The sequence below is a fragment of the Maylandia zebra genome, linkage group LG12, assembly GCF_041146795.1.
Source record: "Maylandia zebra isolate NMK-2024a linkage group LG12, Mzebra_GT3a, whole genome shotgun sequence".
Taxonomy (NCBI): Eukaryota; Metazoa; Chordata; class Actinopteri; order Cichliformes; family Cichlidae; genus Maylandia; species Maylandia zebra.
In genome coordinates, this window is record NC_135178.1 from 2,221,729 (window position 1) to 2,244,511 (window position 22,783).

Consider the following 22,783-nt stretch of genomic DNA (forward strand, 5'->3'; position numbering starts at 1 on the left):
ATACTAGGAGTAGGGACACTGACCCTAACCAAGCACGAAAAAAAGAGTCAGAAAAGAGAAAGGTGGGTAAAGTGTCAGTGGCTGCAACCTGCTAAACTATTTCAGGTTTTGAGGTTGTATCACTGTTGCCTCTGTAGTGCACCTGTTGTTAATTTCATTAACTCCAAAGCAGCTGAAACTGGTGAACAGTTCCCTCTGCTACTGATCTGACTGGGTCACTATCCTGGAAGTTTAATTCACTTCATGCTTTACTTTGATTAAAAAGTGTTCTTTTGTTTTAGCAAAAATATATATAGCACCAATTCACAGCAGTCACCTCCAAGCACGTAATGTTGTACAGACTCTGCAATATTAGAAACAACAACTTTCCCACCCATCATTTCAATACAAGCTAAAACTATATTAAATAATTCAGATGACATTATCTTTCCTCCATTTTGCCCCCTGCTGGTGAGATACCTGATTTACTGGCAGTGGATAGTTTGAGTGCTTAGGTAGAAAAGCTTTATTTAAATGCCAGTCCATTCATCTTTCACACTTGTTACAATGTTTAAACCAGTAATCATTCAATCAAAACATCATTTATAGATTTCATATATGTGCAACATGATGCAGCAATGGGTCTCTATTTGAATTCCACAGGCCACACATACACACACACACACACACACACACACACACACACACACACACACACACACACACAGGCGCACACACACACACACACACACACACACACACACACACACACACACACACACACACACACTAGCCTACCCGCTGTATGCCCTCAGCCAATCACAGGTAGGTAAGTGAGATAGTTGTGACAACATTTGGAGCCTTGCAGTCCATTAATGATTCATTCAGGAATTGAAATGCTGCACTGTGAGAGAATCTCTGATTTAACTAAGTAGCAACTGTGAACACATTAACGTTAACGACACAATAACCAAATTAACTTGTAATACATTACAACCCATCCATTAGAAAATGCTGTTGTTGTTGTTTTTTTTTTAACTAGTTGATCTCATTTCAGTCAGTTAACCAAAGTGGATTTAAACATTATTTCTGGAAAGACACTGATCTGAATATCCTTCCATCAGAGAAGCAGAAGCTCTGAAACTCAGTGACCTGAGGTGGACAAACAGCCCTTGGTCTGCATACTCATCTGTGTCTACTCTAATAGCAAACTATTCACTGAGTGAACTGTCTTGTCTATGTATTAGATTTTGTTTTCATTCGGTGTTCAGATTACAATGGTTGGGCATATAGTAAGTGATCAGTTTATTCTGCAAACCAATATAATTTTAGAGACCATAAAGACCACCCAATTCAACAGTCTGCCACTAAGGAAGGGAGACTCTCATCATTGCTCTTGGGGACTTTAACAAAGCCAATCTGAGCCATGAGCTTCCAAAATATAAGCAGTATATTAAATGCCCGACCAGAGAGGAGAGGACATTGGACCACTGTTACAGCACGATCAGCGGGGCCTATCGTGCGGTGCCCCGCGCTTCACTCGGACTTTCTGACCACGTCATGATCCACCTGATCCCCGCGTACAGACAGAGGCTGAAGCTCTCCAAACCTGTCGTGAGGACTAAAAAACTGTGGAGCAACGAGGCTGTGGAGGAGCTTCGCACGTGTTTGGAGACCACAGACTGGGACACATTGAAGGCTGCTTCTAACAGCTTGGACGAGTTTACGGACACTGTCACCTCCTATATCCACTTCTGTGAGGACAGCATTGTGCCATCACGCACCAGGGTGAGTTATAACAATGACAAACCCTGGTTTACTCCTAAACTCAAAAAGCTGTGGCTGGAAAAGAGAAAGGCGTTCAGAAGCGGAGACAGGGACTGCTACAGAGAGGCCAAGTACAGGTTCACTAAAGAAGTGGACATTGCCAAACATCAGCACTCTGAGAAGATGCAGCAGCAGATCTCAGAGAATGACTCGGCCTCTGTGTGGAAAGGTTTTAGGAATATCACAAACTACAAGCCTAAAACCCCCCACTCCACTGATGACTTGCTCTTAGCCAACACCCTTAACGACTTCTACTGCCGTTTTGACGAGCCATCAGGCAGCCTTCACACCTCCAACGGCCCCAACAATAGAGACACTTTGGACACTAATTCCCCCACCTCTCCCCCCTCCACAGAGCCATCACCACCTTCAAACTGTTCACCTGCAACACCCCCCTCCTCACCCCACACAAAAGAGGATTTCACACCACCTCCTCCCACCACAACTCTTCATATTCATGAAGCAGATGTGAGGAAGCAGTTTAAGAGTCTGAATGCTCGGAAAGCTCCCGGCCCAGACGGTGTGTCTCCTGCCACCCTCAGACACTGTGCAAACGAGCTGGCCCCAGTGTTTTCTGGCATCTTCAACTCCTCACTGCAGGCATGCCATGTGCCTGCCTGCTTCAAGTCCTCCACCATAATCCCTGTCCCCAAGAAACCTAGGATCACTGGACTAAATGACTACAGACCCGTGGCTCTGACATCTGTGGTCATGAAGTCATTTGAGCGCCTAGTTCTCTCCCATCTCAGGACCCTCACGGCCCCCCTCCTGGACCCCCTGCAGTTTGCATATAGAGCCAACAGGTCTGTAGACGACGCCATCAACATGGCCCTACACTTCATCCTGCAGCATCTGGACTCCCCAGGAACCTACGCCAGGATCCTGTTTGTGGACTTCAGCTCTGCCTTCAACACCATCCTTCCAGACCATCTCCGAGGCAAGCTTTCCCAGATGAATGTGCCTGATCCCATCTGCCGGTGGATCACTGACTTCCTGACGGACAGGAAGCAGCACGTGAGGCTGGGGAAGAATGTCTCGGACTCCCGGACCATCAGCACCGGCTCCCCTCAGGGCTGTGTTCTTTCTCCTCTGCTCTTCTCCCTGTACACCAACTGCTGCACCTCCACCCACCAGTCTGTCAAGCTAATCAAGTTCGCAGATGACACCACCGTCATTGGGCTCATCTCGGACGGGGACGAGTCTGCCTACAGGAGGGAGGTTGAACGTCTGGTGTCTTGGTGCAGCCACAACAACCTGGTGCTGAATGCCCAGAAGACAGTGGAGATTATTGTGGACTTCAGGAAGCACACAGCCCCACTCCCCCCCATCATCCTGACTGACACCCCCATCACCTCTGTGGACTCATTCCGCTTCCTGGGTACCACCATCACCCAGGACCTGAAGTGGGAGCCCACCATCACCTCCGTCATTAAGAAAGCCCAGCAGAGAATGTACTTCCTGAGGCAGCTGAAGAAATTCAACCTGCCAACACGGACGATGATGCAATTCTACACCGCAATCATCGAGTCCATCCTCACCTCCTCCATCACCGTGTGGTACGCTGGAGCCACTATCAGGGACAAACAGAGACTGCAGCGTGTTGTGCGCTCTGCTGAGAAGGTGATTGGCTGCAGACTCCCATCTCTGCAGGACCTGTACACCTCCAGGACACTGCGGCGTGCAGCCCGGATCTCAGCTGACCCTTCTCACCCTGGACACAGTCTGTTTGACCTGCTCCCCTCAGGCAGGAGGCTCCGGTCCATTCGCACCAGAACCTCTCGCCACAAGAACAGTTTCTTCCCCTCTGCTGTTGGACACATGAACAATAAACGTATGACTGTTCCCACCACTAACACATGACCCTACGCTGTGTCACTGCATCATTTCATGTTTGGCACTGATCACCACCTGCACTCATGTATATATCTTTCTACGTAGCACTCATAATTCTTATTCTCATGTATATATCTCATGCACATATCTTTCTTTCTACATAGCACTTTAATTCTTATTGTCTGCACTGAAGCACCGCAGCAATTTCCTAATGTTGTAAACCTCAACATCTGGCAATAAACCCATTCTGATTCTGATTCTGATTCTGAGACCATGCAAGCTGACACAAGATAAAAAGTGGGGTTATAGTAGAGATGGACCAATCTGATATACAGTATCGGTATCAAACATAAAAAAGTGGTATGGTGCCATCTCTAGTATAAAGGCTGAACAGGTCAAATTGAACATCAAAACTTGTGACAAAAAGCTCACAGCCACACTGCACTGCTGTGCTTCCTGCTACTACTAATACTGCTGCTGGAGGGCAAAAGATTACTCCTTAAAGACGCCAATACTGGACAGTCTGTAGTACTACAGGACAAAAAGAGTTGCTTTTTTCTTTTTTGCACCCGTGTTGATCCAAAACTATTTGAGTCATCTATCCATGGAGGAAAAATGAAGATGGGAAGAGAAACTTTTGAGATTTGTGACTGATATTTTGCCCCAGCAACTTTATTTAAGAATATCAACGTGTTGATTTGAATTACTTACATAGTAATTGTGAAGGTAGGGCTGTGCGATATGACCAAAATCTCATATCCCGATATAAATCACAACAATGTAACATTTCCTGTAAATTCTGTGAATCTCGGGCAGCTCGACTTGCCTGAAGTGTTTCCAGCTCTGCATCCTTCACCCGGAGTCGAGCGTTTTAACAGATGCATGAAACTATACATTTTTAGACATAAGCCGTATTTATTACACAGCGTGCTGCGGGGAAAAGCCTGTTCTAACGTTTGAGTCTAAGGTTTATTTTTTAGCACCTGGCGGCTCTTTTTTACTCTTATTTACTTCTCATCCGTAAATAATCTTTCACGTGATTCAGTTTATTTTGAAAAGTCTTGATGCACGTGCAATCATCCAGGAAAGTAAATCTCCAAAAGTTGATTCTGTTCTTCTGGACGTAGCGTTTTGTGGGAGAAACGTTTCGTCACTCATCCAAGTGACTATTTTGAAAAGTCTCAACAGGATCTTGAGCTTTATTGTGAAAGGTTTATGTGGAACATAAACAAGCGGACACGCGATGGTGTTACCGTCGTTGTTGCTAACGACAACGCATAAAAACAGGCGCTTGTCTGTCCGTAGTGTGGTTATATTAAATATAAGAGAAAGAGAGAACTTTAATAAATGAATATAGCCACTACAGTGACATCAGAACCATGAACAAATATTGCCGTAAACAGTTTATTTTGCGACACCACGAAACAAACGATAGCGTAAAATGAAACGATAGATGTTTTTATATCGTCATCGATATATATCGTTATATCGAACAGCCCTATGTGAAGGTGATTTCTATTCATCCTCACTGATTTAAACCAAAGAAAACTGAATGACAGATACTCTCTGAAAGGTTTGAATTCTACTGATGCCTCTTACATCACCGAGAGTCCATTTCCAGTGTTTGTCCAATGCAGTGCAGCTTTTTCATCACACTGGTATGAGTTGGTGTTTGGGCGGTGATTCGCTTCTGTGGCAGGTGCACTCTTGCACTTCGTGAGGACACTGCGTGCACTCACTCATGAGGACGGAGCAAAATGATCACAAACAGCTCTTCTACTGTCTTTCACCATGATGGTGTTAAAAGCTCCATCCAGCATTTTATTTTTCTGTGGTCTCTGCATTTCTTGTATTCACGAATAATTCCCACTGTGGAGAATGTAATAGTCCAGGATCCTTCCAGACTCCAACCGAAGGCCTTTTCTAGGGTCTTCATCAAAAGGAAACAGACCATAATCTGAAACCTGTCCATTTTGAGCTGGTCTCTGATGATCATTAGGACTGTAGACAGCCTGCTGTCAAAGCAACTTTCTTGACAAATTTTCTTGCCAGGCGATATGGACCTCCACCTTATCCATCCATCCACCTCCAGTTATCCTTTTCAGGGTGGCACTGGGGGCACTGGAGCCTATCCCAGCTGACTTAGAGCTAGACCTTATAGCTGAGAAAAATCCAGCCTTGGATATCTACTGTAATAAATGTAATATTGCAGGATAAATACAGTTGGTGACAGTACAGGTTGTTCTTACACATATTACCAGGATGAGTAACTTGACTGTGAAAACACTCACCTGATGAGTTTACTTTGTGCTCTCAATACATCTTTAGATTTGTTTTGAATTCAGACACGAGATCGTCTTTCACTCTCTGCTGCAGGCTGGATGCTTTAAAATAGCAACATTTGAACTTTGTGACTCTGTGGCTCCAATGTAAGACTTTGAATATCATGTAATCCAAGGTTAGTCCAAGTATGTACATCTTTACTCATAGTATGAAGTGAACAACATAAAGTAATTTATTTCTCCTTTCATTTATTACGTTTTCTTATATTTATACTGATTGAGGAACTTTTGGATAATTTGTCTATACGTAGTTGATTTTCAATGCTGCCATCACCCACATGTTGCCTGCATGTGTGTAGACCTGAAGACACTGCATGACGGCAGAGACCAGAGTTCTGAAAGATTCAGTTTAAAGACTTTCAAACATGAATGTCTGTTTTCCCCGAGAAAGCATCTTCAACAATGGTGTTCTCTATAAGTGAGAGCTTTGACAAACATTTAACATCTTTCAGTAATTTCACTGGTTTTCTTTCCAGACTTTGCACATAATTACACTCATATAAAAGTGACATCCTCTCAAATTTGGTCTACTATGGGAACAGCAAATGACAATGTAGAGTTACAATGCAAAGTAACAGGATTGATTTTTTGGTGAGTCATTTTGAGCAAACCTTTTCTTTGCCAGCAGTCACTGGATGAAAGACCTGTGCTGGGTGATTTTATTTTAGGATGAGTCTGTCTTTCAAAATGTCGGCAGCAAAGGTCATGAGGACCTTAGAGGAATATACTGCAGCCCCAAGCTGACTGCTGTCAGACGCAGGAGGAGGACCACTGCAAAAACCTGGTAATAAATCCTTGATGATAAATAGTTCTGGATCTGACAGCTGCTTTAAAAGAACTCTCACAACATCTTTGTTTCCAGTGACAACAGTCTCAAGTGTTTGTATACTTCAATCTGCTGGTCCTCCATATTTCACCACCAATACACAATTCCACTTTGTTCTTACCGTTCGCTCTTCCATCCTGTGCCCGTGCCTTTGACTGTCTTCCTGGCTATCAGGTGGCGGGGAGACACTCCGGCCCTGCGGGTCCACCCAGCTGTACAGATTATTGGTGATGTAGCCGCCAGGAGTCGGTCCCATGGAGCACACAGACATGTTCAGCGTCTTGCATCCTTTTAGCACCTGTATTCCAAGGACAGTGACGTTGCAGATTCCATTAACGTGCAACAGCAGACTTTATACCCTCACATGTGTGTTATTTCATGTTATTTTGACGCTCAATAAACAGCGACCCTGAATGTAATATTTTATTGCAGAGAAGTTTGGCCTCTGATTAATCAGGACTCCGTATGCTCTTATTTCACCCGTCCAATTCCACTAGTCACCGGAAAAATACATTTTAAGGAATCTGACATCTCTGAAAACATTTGGAGTCAAGTAAGACGAAAGAAAATTGATAATTGACTAATCAGCTATTTGATTTGTATGTAAACAATGCCATACTGTTAGCTTTTTGTTGTTTGTTTGTTTTACTGTAGATTACGCAAAAAGTGGCAGATAGAGGACAAATGAGACCTTGAAGCATCAGTTGAAGAAGTTCAGACTGTTCAAGATGAGCTTTTGTTTGGTGACATTAAAACACACCGACAACTGACAGGAGCTGAGACCAGAGACGGAGAAAAATGGATCCAAAAAATGGATTTAAATGTTCATTTTTATAAGACCTACAAGAAGTTCAAACTCCATGGGCAAGAACACAGTTTGTATAACTGAACAACACATTTGCAAACAGGGCAAGCTTCTCATACACAGTGTGCAGGTGAAAGACACAATAACATGATGCTGTTTGAATATTTCAACAGCGCTTGGTCTGATGGAGGTTAAACTATGTATATGTTTGAACAGGAAACGGGACAAGACCAAATATGGAAGCAAAAACATTAAAGAACAAAACATGCATGTACATGAAGGACAAATAATGGCTTTTATGGCCAGTTTTCCTTGTTTTAACACTCTGTTTATCTTCACTACAATGAAATCTTTTGTATTTTCTGAGTCATGTATTTTCAGTGGCTGAGCACCAACAACACAAATACAGACAAAAGTTTGCATTATTACTATTTTATTCAATATATTTTTGCTACTTTTTGCTACTGTGGACCCTACACAACTAAAAACTGTATACATGGGACTACATGTCTACATGAACTTAATGTTACCAATGAACTCTCTTAACAGGAAGAACCAGGCAGCCATCTGCTCTGACTGATGGAGGTGAGGAGACGTAGACAGCGGAGATTCATAATAGAGATTTACAATAGCTAATGATTCCATTCAAAGTGATATATAAACATGAAGGGGTGAGTGAAGGAGAAACACTGGGAAGCAACTGTTGTTGTGATTTGGAAACATAAACATTACAAAACAAACCATCATAAACAATATAACTTTATATAAAACTGAGCTGAATTCAAAGTCCCCTGCAGCTCCAAACTACTGTGCACTTTTTATGTTTCTTCTGCCTTTTCGTTGCATCCTCCTGCAACACACTGATCACTTTCAGTCATCAGGAACTAACAGGCATCGTCCTTTGCCTGAACCTAGACTTTACTTCAGATTGGACCGACCGGGCGCTCCATTTGTTATTTCAGCAAGTGATGCAAACAGTGCAGGGAGAGGAAACAAAAGCAAGGATGAAGAGCTGTCTATCCAATCCAGCGGCGAAACCAAACCAGGCCATGTCCATTCAGCGCAGGCGATTTTATCTACCTCATGAGCTAACACTAACCATAGTTACCATTGTTTACATTCGTCCGAATGCTAACGTTAGCACCCAACCACTTCCAACTTATTATAAGTGAACAGCAGAGAGGGACCTGTTGGGCGTCCATGTTGTTGCTGGGAACTTTAATAAGCCATGTTTGAAATCTGTACTCCCCAAATTCCACCAGCATGTTTAAGTGTCCTACCAGTGGGGACAGGACACTGGACTGTGTGTACAGTAGCATCAGTGCAACATCCCTCTGCCACTGTGGACAATCTTACAACCTCTCTCCACTCCTCATCCCTGCCTCCACCCCCTCAAGAAACAAACCCCTACAAGCAAATTAAAACATGACCAGATGATGCTCCAGCTACAGGACTGGTTTGAGCTGACAGGTCCATCTTTGAACATCTTGACCTGGAGACTTTCACTCAGTCTGTGCTCTTCTACGTTAAGTGCTGTGTAGAGAATGTGACAGTGACTAAAACCATCCAGGTTTTTCTTAAACGAAAACCTTGGATGACGAGTAAAGTCCTGGTTCTGATCAGAACACATAACTCAGCCTTCAGGCTGAGGGACAGTTCTCTCTACAGCCAACCTGAGGAGGGCTTCCTCAGAGACAACAACCCCCACCAGGTGTGGAGAGGCATCCAAGCCCCCCAACCCCCGACAGCAGCCTAAAACTCACAGAGGAGTGCAACACCTTCTTTGCTCAGTTTGAGGCTGATACAGACTGGTATAGACATCCTCAACTACAGACCTGTAGCCCTCACGTCTGTAGCCAGGAATTGTTTTGAGCAGATAGTGTCTCAGCATATCAGAGGCTGTCTAAACCCCTCCCACGACCCTCATCAGTTTGCTTACAGAGCAAACGGGGATGCCACGACCATCATCCTTCAGTGAGAGCTGACCTATCTGGAGAACAGGAAGATCTACATGAGGATGCTCTTCGTGGACTACAGCTCAGCTTCCAACACCATAGTACCACCAAACTGGACCATCTTCACCTGTCACCTGCTCCTGAATCAGCTTCTTAACAAACCAACATGTAAATTTTTTGTCTCAGAAACTTTTCTTACCACACCTTTTCTCTTCATTCAAGTTTCCACTAATGTGTTTTGATACAGGACTCTGTGAACAGCCAGCCTATTCAGCAGCGACCATCTGTGGGTGATGGAGGGTGCTGATGCTTGTCACCTGCACAGCTATCAAGTTAGCAGACTTCCCCGTGATTGCAGATGTGTTTACTGAACTAGGCGAGAGATATGTGGTATTTATACTGTTGATTTGCTCTGACTGGGCTATATAAAAGCTTTCCTTTTTGAAATAAGTTACAGAGAATTATTTTTCTTTTTTTCCTTGTGCATTAGTATGTTCACACTAACAGAAATGACTGAATAACACAACACAGGTTAAACTGTTATACTAACGGGGCAGACCATAGCAAAAAAAGGTAATAACAGTGGGGGGAACCATAGCCCTGCCCCCCATGACACAAAGCTGACGTGTACCGTAAACCTACGCATACAGGTCAGGATTTAAGGTTTGACTCTCATCATCCACTGTAGCACAAACTGGGCGTCATCAGGACGCTACAACACAGAGCGAACACCAAGAAGAAGAAGAAGTCACTTCGATAAGTGATGAAACTCCAGACGTCCAGATGAACAGAATCTATCACATATGAATACACTTAATGTTTCATTCAGCTCATGCAGTTTATCTTCAGATTTGTCCTCACTTCATTCTTACATGAACATCCATGTCCACATAATTTGGTTTTAATCCAGTTGCACAGAAATGCTTTCTTCGACCCTTTCTCTTCAGAACTCCGTGTCTGCTGATCAGAATATAATCAATGCAATTTATTTTATTAAATCATAACTTTAAAGTCAGACATTCTTTTAGATTAGTGGCTTCTTGGTGTTTGCACATGCTGCACTCTGTTTTAGCACTCTGTACCACTTTTAACAACAAGGTTGGATGTTAAGATCTTTTAGTCTCTTTCAGGTGCGATAACAGGTAAGCCATGGGTGCTTCAGTCTGTCTGTTATATGGTGTTTCATGGCTTGCAATGTTCTGCTAGTCCTAAAAATGCTACTACCTTCAATCAACTGTTCATGGAGCTGTTCTCTTGCTTGTAGACTGACAGTATACGCCTACTTCTTCGACAGTTTTTCAACTTGACTAGATGAGTAATTAAGTATTCTTAAAGCAAAAAAAGAATATGTTTTCAGAAACTTTAGTTTCTGACACAAAAAGTAATTAACCAGGGAGGCAAAAGGAACAACTTTGTTTTCCCTTATGTGATAACTTTATAAGATAAACTCGAGAATTTTCTCCAAGTGTCACAGTGAAGTTCAGAACCAGCAAAGCCCTCAGATGAAACCCGTTCCTCTCCAGGACAAAGCACAACCTAAACCATATAGTGTATGCTGTGCAACACAGTGGACCCTTAAAAAGATCAAACGCTAAGACCTTTTACCCTCTCTATAAACTTTCATAGACATGCAGGAGACCAGGTCAACAGGGCAGTACATCAATGCCCAAAGGAGAAAGGACACTATTTCAAGCATGCTAATATTCCCATTAGGATCCAGTGGAAAACAGCCAGTGGAAACTGTGCCACCACTGGCTGAAGACAAAGGAAGAGGAAGGTTTGTTAAGTGGGAAAGGACATTTAAAGTCCCTGATGATAGGAACTATGACTATGATAAAGGGAAAGGGTTGGCTTACATGATGGAGAGAAGAAAACTAAATATACTGTGTAAAACCAGATAAACGGGAGGTAAGGCCAGGAGCACTGGAGGCAGATTCAAGCTGTTCTACCATGGTGTTGGTAGAAGAAAGAGGATATAAACAGGATTGTGACGAGAGTGTCCAAAAGGCTCATGAGTTTGAAGCTGGAAATTGAAGGGATAATATTAAATGTTGACAGTAAATATGCCCTTCAGGTTGGATTTGTACCACAGGGACCACCGTTGCCTTCAAATTCCACATCTTCTCTAGGTATTCTCTAAGCCCCTGCAGTTTCTTCTAATGTTCATTTTTCCTTATGTTGCTATCACCTAACTGTCGCTACGGCCTTCGTCCTCTGCTTGTCCACCAACACTACATCCTGTTGTTTAACCATTAGCAGGTTTTCTGTCTGTATCTGGAAGTCCCTCAGGATTTTGGCTCGGTCATTCTCAAACACCCGAGAGGTTAGTCCGTGGGCCATATTTGGCAGAGATGTTCCTGTACTATGCTAGTCACTTAGTTCCATGTAACTCCCTGCTAGCATCTTGCACCTTGTTTTTATGTGCTGGATTGTCTCAGGGGCATACCTGCACAACCTGAACTTGGAGTCTTGCCTGGTGTAGTAGCCTCTATTAATCTTGTGCTTAAAGCTTGTTCCTGTGATTACTCTCTGCTGTCGTAACTTAGTCTGTATCTCAGTGTCAGTAGTTTCCCGTTTTATTTTGGTATCTGTTCTTCCCTGTATCTTGTGTCTCTATTGCCTCAGCCTTCCCTTGCTTTTTGTCACATTCTCCTGTGTGGTTGTGTCCTCCCTCCCAGTATGTTTTCCTTGTTGAGTTCTTTTTAAAAATGAAAAATGTATTTTTCATGAGTGATCTGGGCAAGAGGGAAGAAGATAACTGTTCTATGCAAATATCTGAAATGGACGAAAATTACTGGATTGACTATAATGCAGAACAGAAAAGCAGGTGCAATAACGGGTTATAAAAATATTTGCAAAACAGGTAATTTTTTTATAAGCGAACCCCTTCATAACTTCATTTTCTTCATAACCTTTATATAAGCTAAGCCCTTCGTCTGTTTGAGTACAGGCACAGGAAACATAAGCAAAGACATTAGAGATAATAAAAAAAAACCCAAAGAAATATCTGAAATTATTTTTGGCACACATTAACTTTTTGGCAAAGGTGAGTGTGTTATCGCTGGCTGTGCTGTGCAGCTGAACTGGGCAGATGGTTCAAAACGCATCTAAACATTAAATAAAAAGTGAAGGCCTGAAAAGCAGTGCGGAGGAAGTAAAGGGCTTTAAAATGTGTTTCTTCTGTTTTTGTAGCCAGCTGTGAAACTAGTTTTATCATTACAAACTTAACCTCTTCAAAAAATGGTGTCTTTGCCATTGCTGCACATGTTACAGGTCCGGGTCAAAATGAAACCTTCTGGCAGTGCTAGTGTTAAATGTGTTATCCTGTTACTGTTTATATTAGTCTGCTTGAAGCATCTCACATCTCCTTGTAATGAGTGAAGCAGTGGTAAAGGTTGGAATCAGTCACCTCACTTCCAGTTTTTCATTGTGACATATTAGGCCTCAAACGTTATCAGTCACATGATCACAATTTGATACAAGCCGCTAAAAAAGCGCGAAACAGGCTTCGGAGCCTCAATGTCCCATCGATAATAAAACCTCTTTTTACTTTACTCCTCTTGTTACTCCTCGAGTCCTGCTTTCTGGGTCCAACTCTCCCAGCAACACAGCCAGCCCTGACAATTAGACTTCTCCACAGACAATAAAATAACTGACCCAGTTAAGCTACAGAGATTGATAGTGGTCTGCAACTAGAGCTTCACTAACAAATGGCAGACAGAAAATGCTGGATAACAAAGTATGTCACCGCGGGCGAGTCACTTTTCTTTGTTCAGCCTTGCATCATAGCAGTGCTGAGGCAGAAGTAGCTGTTCTATTCTGAGCTCAGTGTTTCTGCAAGCTCAGAGCCATCCAGAGCAGGAAAGAATCAAAGATGGGTGCTGTAACAAGCAGAGACAAGTGGCACTCAAGTGCAATTTGAGCTATATATGCTTCCCCACAATGCTTCAACTGTGAGGGAGTGGGTGGAAGAGGAGCTCTTAGCAGCCCTTGCATGGGGCTGGATGGGTAGGTGGTTAAAGAGAGAAAAAGAAGGGAAATGTTTCTATGATAAAATGGATTTAATTTTATGCTGGAGGCGAGGTGATTCACAGGACAAAATGACAGTGCCGAGGTCAGCATTGGTCACTCAGATTATAAGGGCCACAGTGAGGGCCCTTAATTGTGACTGAATCACTACTTCTGCCTCTAAGCATTGCTCATGCTTAAGTGTCGGTTTGTTTTCTACTCTTTCTGCAGAATAAGAAATCTGAAACGGTCCAAGAAAAGTCCAAATCATTTAAATCCTTTTTTCATCAGGTTTCATGGTTGATGGTTTTTTCATGCTAGCCTGGAGAAAACAAAACACAACAAATAAACAACTTGATTCATGCAGGATTTAATTATTTTTAAATAAATCTATACCAGTATTATTTCATTCATAATTATATCGATTCGCTGGCTCAGCTCAAGTTGTTACTTGCATGTTAAATTTAAAGCTTAATCTAATGAACATTAGTAAAACATGTGTAGTGTGTTTGTGTGTACCAACAGCAATACACACACATGTGTAAATCTTTCTCAATAGTCTAAATTTGTAGTCGGCTGCTTTGATTTGGTTTTCTCTTCTGCTACGTGGCACTATCTGTTTGTGTGTCTGTGTGTGTGTAGATGTGTCGACTGTCATCTCTAATCTGCCATGCCAGCTGTTTTCCTGCACTTCATCTATCATAGTTGCTGCATCTGAATTCTCTTTCTCTTGCTGCCTCAGTCTCTCTGAAGCCCACAGACATGTATGTGTACCTGAACTGCAGATTCAATTCAATTCAATTCAATTTTATTTATATAGCGCCAAATCACAACAAAAGTCGCCTCAAGGCGCTTCATAGATACAGAGAAAAACCCAACAATCATATGACCCCCTATGAGCAGCACTTTGGCAACAGTGGGAAGGAAAAACTCCCTTTTAACAGGAAGAAACCTCCAGCAGAACCAGGCTCAGGGAGGGGCGGGGCCATCTGCTGTGATTGGTTGGGGTGAGAGAAGGAAGACAGGATAAAGACATGCTGTGGAAGAGAGACAGAGGTTAATAACAGATATGATTCAATGCAGAGAGGTCTGTTAACACATAGTGAGTGAGAAAGGTGACTGGAAAGGAAAAACTCAATGCATCATGGGAATCCCCGGCAGCCTACGTCTATTGCAGCATAACTAAGGGAGGATTCAGGGTCACCTGGTCCAGCCCTAACTATATGCTTTAGCAAAAAGGAAAGTTTGAAGCCTAATCTTGAAAGTAGAGATAGTGTCTGTCTCCTGAATCCAAACTGGAAGCTGGTTCCACAGAAGAGGGGCCTGAAAACTGAAGGCTCTGCCTCCCATTCTACTTTTAAATACTCTAGGAACAACAAGTAGGCCTGCAGAGCGAGAGCGAAGTGCTCTAATAGGGTGATATGGTACTACAAGGTCATTAAGATAAGATGGGGCCTGATTATTTAAGACCTTGTATGTGAGGAGCAGGATTTTGAATTCTGGATTTAACAGGAAGCCAAAACAGGAGAAATCTGCTCTCTCTTTCTAGTCCCTGTCAGGACTCTGGCTGCAGCATTTTGGATCAGCTGAAGGCTTTTCAGGGAGTTTTTAGGACATCCTGATAATAATGAATTACAGTCGTCCAGCCTGGAAGTAATAAATGCATGAACTAGTTTTTCAGCGTCACTCTGAGACAGGATATTTCTAACTTTAGAGATGTTGCACAAATGGAAGAACGCAGTCTTACATATTTGTTTAATATGTGCATCCTGGTCAAAAATGACTCCAAGGTTCCTCACAGCGTTACTGGAGGCCAAGGTAATGCCATCCAGAGTAAGAATCTGCTTAGATACCATATTTCTAAGCTTTTCAGGGCCGAGTACAATAACCTCAGTTTTATCTGAATTAAGAAGCAGAAAGTTAGCGGCCATCCAGGTCTTTATGTCTTTAAGACATTCCTGCAGTCTAACTAATTGGTGTGTGTTATCTGGCTTCATGGACAGATAGAGCTGGGTGTCATCTGCATAGCAGTGTAAATGTATGCTATGTCTTCTAATGATGCTGCCTAAGGGAAGCATGTATAATGTAAACAGAATTGGTCCTAGCACTGAACCCTGTGGAACTCCATAATTAACCTCAGTGTGTGAAGAGGACTCTCCATTTACATGCACAAACTGGAGTCTATTAGATAGATATGATACAAACCACTGCAGCGCAGTACCTGTAATACCTACAGCATGTTCTAATCGCTCTAATAGGATATTATGGTCGACAGTATCGAACGCTGCACTGAGGTCTAGCAGGACAAGCACAGAGATGAGTCCACTGTCAGAGGCCATAAGAAGATCATTTGTAACCTTCACTAAAGCTGTTTCTGTGCTGTGATGAGCTCTGAAACCTGACTGAAACTCTTCAAATAAACCATTCCTCTGCAGATGATCTGTTAGCTGTTTGACAACTACTCTTTCAAGGATGTTTGATATAAAGGAAGGTTGGAGATTGGCCTATAATTAGCTAAGACTGCTGGGTCTAGAGATGCTTTTTGAGTAAAGGTTTAACTACAGCCAGCTTGAAGGCCTGTGGTACATAGCTGATTATTAGAGATAGGTTGATCATATTTAAGATCAAAGAATTAATTAATGGCAGGACTTCTTTGAGCATGACATTCCCAAACAAATATTTCTTTGGTACGTTTTCTATAACAAATAATATATAAACTAATAAATATGCATTCACATCTAGTCTGCTGTGAGAGTGCCGGCTTGCTGCTGCAGCTCCTGCAGTTTCTTGTGTTTTTCTACATAGTTTCTTATAGTTGTAGATAATGTTTTTAAAATGTTAGTTTTTAAAAACTATGGACCTTAGTCAATTTTTCTGTGCTTTTATGGTGCTCACAGGCTTTTTTCATGGGGGTGGGGGGACCAACAGCTGATGAAAACTGACTACAAGCTGACTCTGGTGCTACTCCTAAAAAGCCTTTGAAAAAAGGTGTGTTTTTAAAAGTGATTTCAAGTGTTGGGGCCAGCCTAATATGGAGGGCAGTTTATTCCATAATTTGGGGGCCAAAACAGCAAAAGCTCGGTCCCCCCGGTGTTTCAGTCTCAACATGGGGACAGCAAGGAGTGACTGGTCAGTTGATGTGAGAGACCTTTGTGGAGTGTATCGGTGTAGGTCTGACAGGTAAGAAGGAGCCATTTAAAACTTTAAAAGCAAACAATGAAATGTTACAATTTTAAAATGATTCTAAAATGGACAGGCAGCCAGTGTAAAGACGCACTGATACCAAATATAGTATTAAAGTGACATTAATACCATCCAACCACAAGGTGCTCAGGATGGGTGTCACCACTTCTACTGTCTCCTGGATTGCTGACTGTAAGAGAGCCCTCAGTTTGTACAGCTGGGGGGGGGGGGGGGCATCATTCTACATTCCTAAGATTTCATACGATTTCCAGTGCAACAGCAGAACATCCTACCTGGAGAATTTCTGTGATGATACTGCAGGTGGGCAGGAGCTGAAATACAGGGAACTGGTGAGAAACTTTAGTGAGTGCTCCAGCTACAGGACTGGTTTGAGCTGACAGGTCTATCTTTGAACATCTTGACGTGGAGACTTTCGCTCAGTCTGTGCTCTTCTACATTAAGTGCTGTGTAGAGAATGTGACAGTGACTAAAACCATCCAGGTTTACTCACAGAGGAGTGCAACACCTTCTTTGCTCAGTTTGAGGCTGATACAGACTGGTATAGACATCCTCAACTACAGACCTGTAGCCCTCACGTCTGTAGTCAGGAATTGTTTTGAGCAGATAGTGTCTCAGCATATCAGAGGCTGTCTAAACCCCTCCCACAACCCTCATCAGTTTGCTTACAGAGCAAATGAGGATACCATGACTAGGACTGTGCGATATGACCAAAATCTCATTTCCCGATATAAGACATCTATCGTCCCGATAACCATATAAATCACAAAAATTTAACATTTTCTGTAAATTCGGTGAATCTCGGGCAGCTCGACTTGCATGAAGTGTTTCCAGCTGGGCGTCGTGTAGCTGGAGTCGAGTGTTTTAACCGATGCATGAAACTACACATTTTTAGACATAAGTTGTAACGGCGCCGTTTTCTTTGTGAGTATTTATTACACGGCGTGCTGCGGGGAAAAGCCTGTTCTAACGTTTGAGTCTAAGGTTTATTTTTTAGCACCTGGCGGCTCTTTTGCTTCTCATCCGTAAATAATCTGCTCTTTCACGTGATTCAGTTTATTTTGAAAAGTCTCAACAGGATCTTGAGCTTTATTGTGAAAGGTTTATGTGGAAAATAAACAAGCGGACACGCGGTGGTGTTACCGTCGTTGTTGCTAACGACAACGCATGAAAACAGGCGCTTGTCCGTCCGTAGTGTGGTTATAGAGAACTTTAATAAATGACTACAGCCACTACAGTGACCATCAGAACCATGACACAATATTGCTGTAAACAGTTTATTTTGCGACACCACGAAACAAACGATAGCGTAAAATGAAACGATAGACGTTTTTATATCGTCACCCGATATATATCGTTATATCGAACAGCACTAGGAGAAGTGTAGTCGGATGGTAACGAAGAGAGGGGAGGTAGTCAGAACTGAGGGGATCGAAATACCAGAAGGCAACGTTGCAGACATAGAGGACAGTTACAAGTACCTGGAGATCCCACAGGCAAATGGGAACCATGAAGAGGCCGCTAGGAAAGCTGCAACCACCAAGTACCTGCAGAGGGTCAGGCAAGTCCTGAGGAGTCAGCTGAACGGTAAGAACAACATCCGGGCCATCAACACGTACACCCTGCCCGTGATCAGGCACCCTGCTGGGATAATAAGGAGGCCAGAGGACGAGATCAAAGCTACTGACATCAAGACCAGAAAACTCCTGACTATGAATGGAGGGTTTCATCCCAAGTTCAGCACCCTGTAGGCGAGCGGCTCCAGCAGATCCCAGGAACAACATCGGAGATCTCTGTCCAGAAGAGCGCAGTCCTTGGAACAGCTAAGATACTGCAGGACCCTCAAGCTCCCAGGCCTCTGGTAGAGGATCTGAGCATGAGGGATAAAGACTACAGGAGTGAGAGGAGTATTTTTTCTATATATATATTACAATAAAGTTGTCAGATGGTGGGTCTGTGACAGAGAAATCTGCAATAGATTGCTTTTTTAAGTATAAAAATTCAAACCTACAAAAACATATTTAGTTTTTCATGTCTAATATTTGAAATAAGTCCTACAAAAAATGTTCTGTAGAAAACAATTGGATCCTGAAGATCACTCCGCCTGTGCTGATCACACAATCGTGCAATACTGTGACCACGGTCCTGCTCTCCGATCTCTTGTAGCAACAGAACATGATGTCAGACTGCTGCCTCTCTCTTCAGGGAACTGAATCAATTCGGTTTCTCCCACACACTGATGTCTGTTACTTAGAATATGTGCTTTGCATAGAGAGCTGCATTCAAGGGCCCTTGACAGTAACATAACTTTGGGCTTATCAAGCTGACAGCAAAGGATAACTTACTCCTCCTCCTCCTCCATTTGAAAAGCTGCTATTTTGGGAGCTCATCGAAGGCCGGTGCCTGTGAAGTCATCTGATTGTGATTATGTAATGTTATTTCTCCACATATAAGTAGAATGAAAGAGTCATTGTTTAAAAATAAATTCAAACACTTGCCAAAGTTAGACATGCTGCTGCTCTCAAAGATCACTACAAGCTGAACACACAGAAAATACTGCAATAAAGACTCAAAGTGCTTTTCACAGATTTCACAACATCTGATCTGCTGTTAACGTATAATAGTTTTGAGTCCACAAAAATGGATTCCCTCTGATGTTTACTATGAGATATACAAAACCACCACAGCATGTTTAAACCAGCGAAGAACAGTAATAAATGTCAAATAAATGTCAAATAAAATAGTGGTTTTAGTGTGTGCAAACCCTTTAAGAAAATGCTGAATTATATAATAAAAAACAAAACAAAGCCTGAGTCACATACTTTTCTGAAATTAATCTCACTTAATAGGTCAAGGTCGAGTTTATTTATATAGCACATTACCAGCAGTCTATGCTGCATAAAATGCTTAACAATGTAACATGCCACTAAAATAAATAAAATGCACAACAATGATGCAGTAAAATATAGATAAATAAATAAAATAAGTAAATATAAACAACTGAAACAACAACAACAAATAAGGCTTTTAAAACCAAGATGTTTTATTACCAAAATATTTAGGACGTGTGTTAAAAGCCAGAACATAAAATGTAAATAGCCTGTATTTATATAGCGCTTTACTAGTCCCTAAGGACCCCAAAGCACTTTACACCACATCCACCCATTCACACACTGGTGATGGCAGCTACATTGTAGCCACACCCACAGCACTGACAGAGGCGAGGCTGCCGGACACTGGCGCCACCGGGCCCTCTGACCACCACCAGTAGGCAACGGGTGAAGAGTCTTGCCCAAGGACACAACGACCGAGACTGTCCAAGCCGGGGCTCGAACCGGCAACCTTCCGATTACAAGGCGAACTCCCAACTCTTGAGCCACGATCGCCCCAAAATGTGTCTTCCGTAACAATTTAAAACGGTCAAGTGGTTGTGCAGATCTAATAATGAGGGGAAGACTACTCCACAGTCCAGGGCCTGCCACAGAGAAGGCTCTGTCACCACGAGATTTCAGTTTAGACCGTGGAAAAGTTAAGGTTAGTTTTGACCTGGACTTCACCGTTCTTCCTGGAGCATAAATAAATAGGAGCTGAGACAGGTACGAAAGGGCTCGGCCGTTAAGTGATTAAAAAAGTAACATTTTAAATTGGACCCTGTGCAGAACAGGAAGCCAATGTAGAGAAGCCAAAACTGGGTAATATGCTCCTTCTGTTGTGCCAGTTAGCAGATGCTAAAGACGATAAATAGAGGCCTGGTCCAAACCCAAGCACAGAGAATTGCAGCAGTCCAGTCTGCAGTTAATGAACAGATGAATACTGTAGGTGGGAGTAGCTCAGGAGATGGAGCAGGTCATCTAATGTTAAGATGGTTGGTGGTTTGATCCCTGGCTCCCCCCAGTCTGCATGCCAAATATCCTTGGGCAAGATATTAACCCCAAGTTGTTACTTACTAACTATCATTCACACTCTGAAGCATCCATCAGAGTGTGAATGATAGTTAGCACTTAAAGAAAGTATAGAAGGCAGTGCTTGTGTGAATGTGGCATGTTGTAGAGCACTTAGAGTGCTCTGGGAGAGAAGAAAAGCACTATATAAGAATCAATTCATTTACCATGAATAACATGTTCAAACACGTTAGCTGGAAGCTATGATTTTACCTTGGCTCGCTGTTTTAAATGAGAAAAGCTTGATTGAACTACTGTGCTCACCTGCTTACACAGTTTAAAGGAACAGTCAAGGTTTTAACATTTGACTTACAATAGGACGATAAAGGGCCAAGAGCGCTGTCAATGTGATTATTAACGAAGGTGCCAAATATGACAACTTCTGTTTTGTTTTAATTTAAATAAAAATTTACAGACATCCACATGTCCCTGTGTTTAAAGATGGATAGATCTCCAAGTCATCTGCAAAACAGTGAAATGAAAATTTTTTACCGTGAGAAAATAGACCCCAGTGGCAACATATACAGTGCAAATAAGGCAGGACCTAAAAGAGAGCCTTGAGGTACACCATAATTAAGAGGGGCTATTTTGGAGCTGTGGGGGCACATGTTGACATAAAAGGTTTTTCCAGATAAGTAGGACTGAAAACACTGAAGAGCAGACCCTTTTAGGCCAGCATATGATTCCAGCCATGAAAGCAGGATATCATGATCGACCATCAAAGGCTGCTGTCAGGTCCAACAACAAGAGGGCAGCAGGGCTGCCACAATCTAGAGTTAAAAGAATGTCACAGTCTGGCAGACGCAGACTGTATGTGTTGCACTCAAATGCAGACCAAAAACAGAATGTGAAACATGACATGGATTAACAGAAAACGAGCAGTTTTAGTTCATGGGTGAAACTAAACAATAACCTAAACTGGGGGAACTAAAACATGAAAAAACCTTAAACATGGTGAACTGACATGGAAACCTGAAGTGGATGAGCAGACGACCTGATAAGGAATGAGTGGAAACACACGGGCTAAATACACACAGGAGGAAAATGAGGGAAGTGGGAACACATGGCGAAACAGCTGACGCACATGAACATAATGACATCACAAGGGGAGAGTAAAACTGAACACATTGAACATAGCAACACAGGACCTCTTCAAAATAAAACAGGAAACATAATGAGACACAAACATGAAACACATGAAGGGCGAGGGAGACTTAACAGGGGTTGAAAACACAAGGGGGACTAACAAGCAAATGAACTTAGATAAGCTAATGAACTTAAACAAACCATAAACATCAAAATAAACTAAAACGCTGGGTCAAAAGACCCAGGATCGTGACAAAGAATATCATTAAAAACCCTTAAATGTGCCGTCTCAGTGCTGTTGAGCTGAGCACAGAGCTGCTGCATGCAGACAGGCAGTCCCTGGAGTGGAGCGGACAGGAAACATGCTACTTCTGTGGAACCATAAATCACACTTTCTAATAATTCAATTTGGGGAATTTCAATTTTATCTATACAACGCCAAATGCAACTTGAGACAACAACAGTTGCCTCAAGTTGCATTATATTGTAAGGTAAATAATGCAAAGAAAACAGAAAAAAAAACTAACAATCATCTATGAGCAAGCGCTTTGGTGACAGTGGGAAAGAAAAACTCGCTTTGAACAGGAGTAAACCTCCAGCAGAACCAGGCTCAGAGTTTTTCCAGCGTCACTCTGAGACAGGATATTTCTAATTTTAGAGATGTTGCACAAATGGAAAAATCAAATCACTTTTATTGTCACATCACATGTGCAGGTACATTGGTACAGCACATGCGAGTGAAATTCTTGTGTGCGAGCTTCACAAGCAACAGAGTTGTGCAAAATACAATAAAGTAAACAAGCAAAATACAAGAATGGCTACATCTGAAACTAATAAATATATGTACAATATATAATAGTATATGCGTTTCTGGATGTGTATACTAAATATTTTTCTACGTGTGTGTGTGTGTGTGTGTGTGTGTGTGTGTGTGTGTGTGTGTGTGTGTGTGTGTGTGTGTGTGTGTGTGTGTGTGTGTG

The 22,783-nt window shown here is 42.4% G+C and overlaps 1 protein-coding gene across 4 annotated transcripts in view; it reads right to left on the reverse strand.

Moving 5' to 3' along the window:
• The window catches only part of LOC101470039 (whirlin), a 64,454-nt gene that overhangs the window by 32,174 nt on the left and 9,497 nt on the right, over positions 1-22,783 (reverse strand). For 3 of the 4 annotated variants that reach the window (XM_004558611.6, XM_004558610.6, XM_076890548.1), the window contains exon 2: positions 6,929-7,105. In XM_004558611.6, the coding sequence (XP_004558668.1) occupies positions 6,929-7,105 (177 nt within the window). Of the gene's footprint in view, positions 1-6,928; positions 7,106-18,257; positions 18,872-22,783 lie in introns of those variants that run through there. The other variant, XM_076890547.1, reaches the window with a different exon arrangement.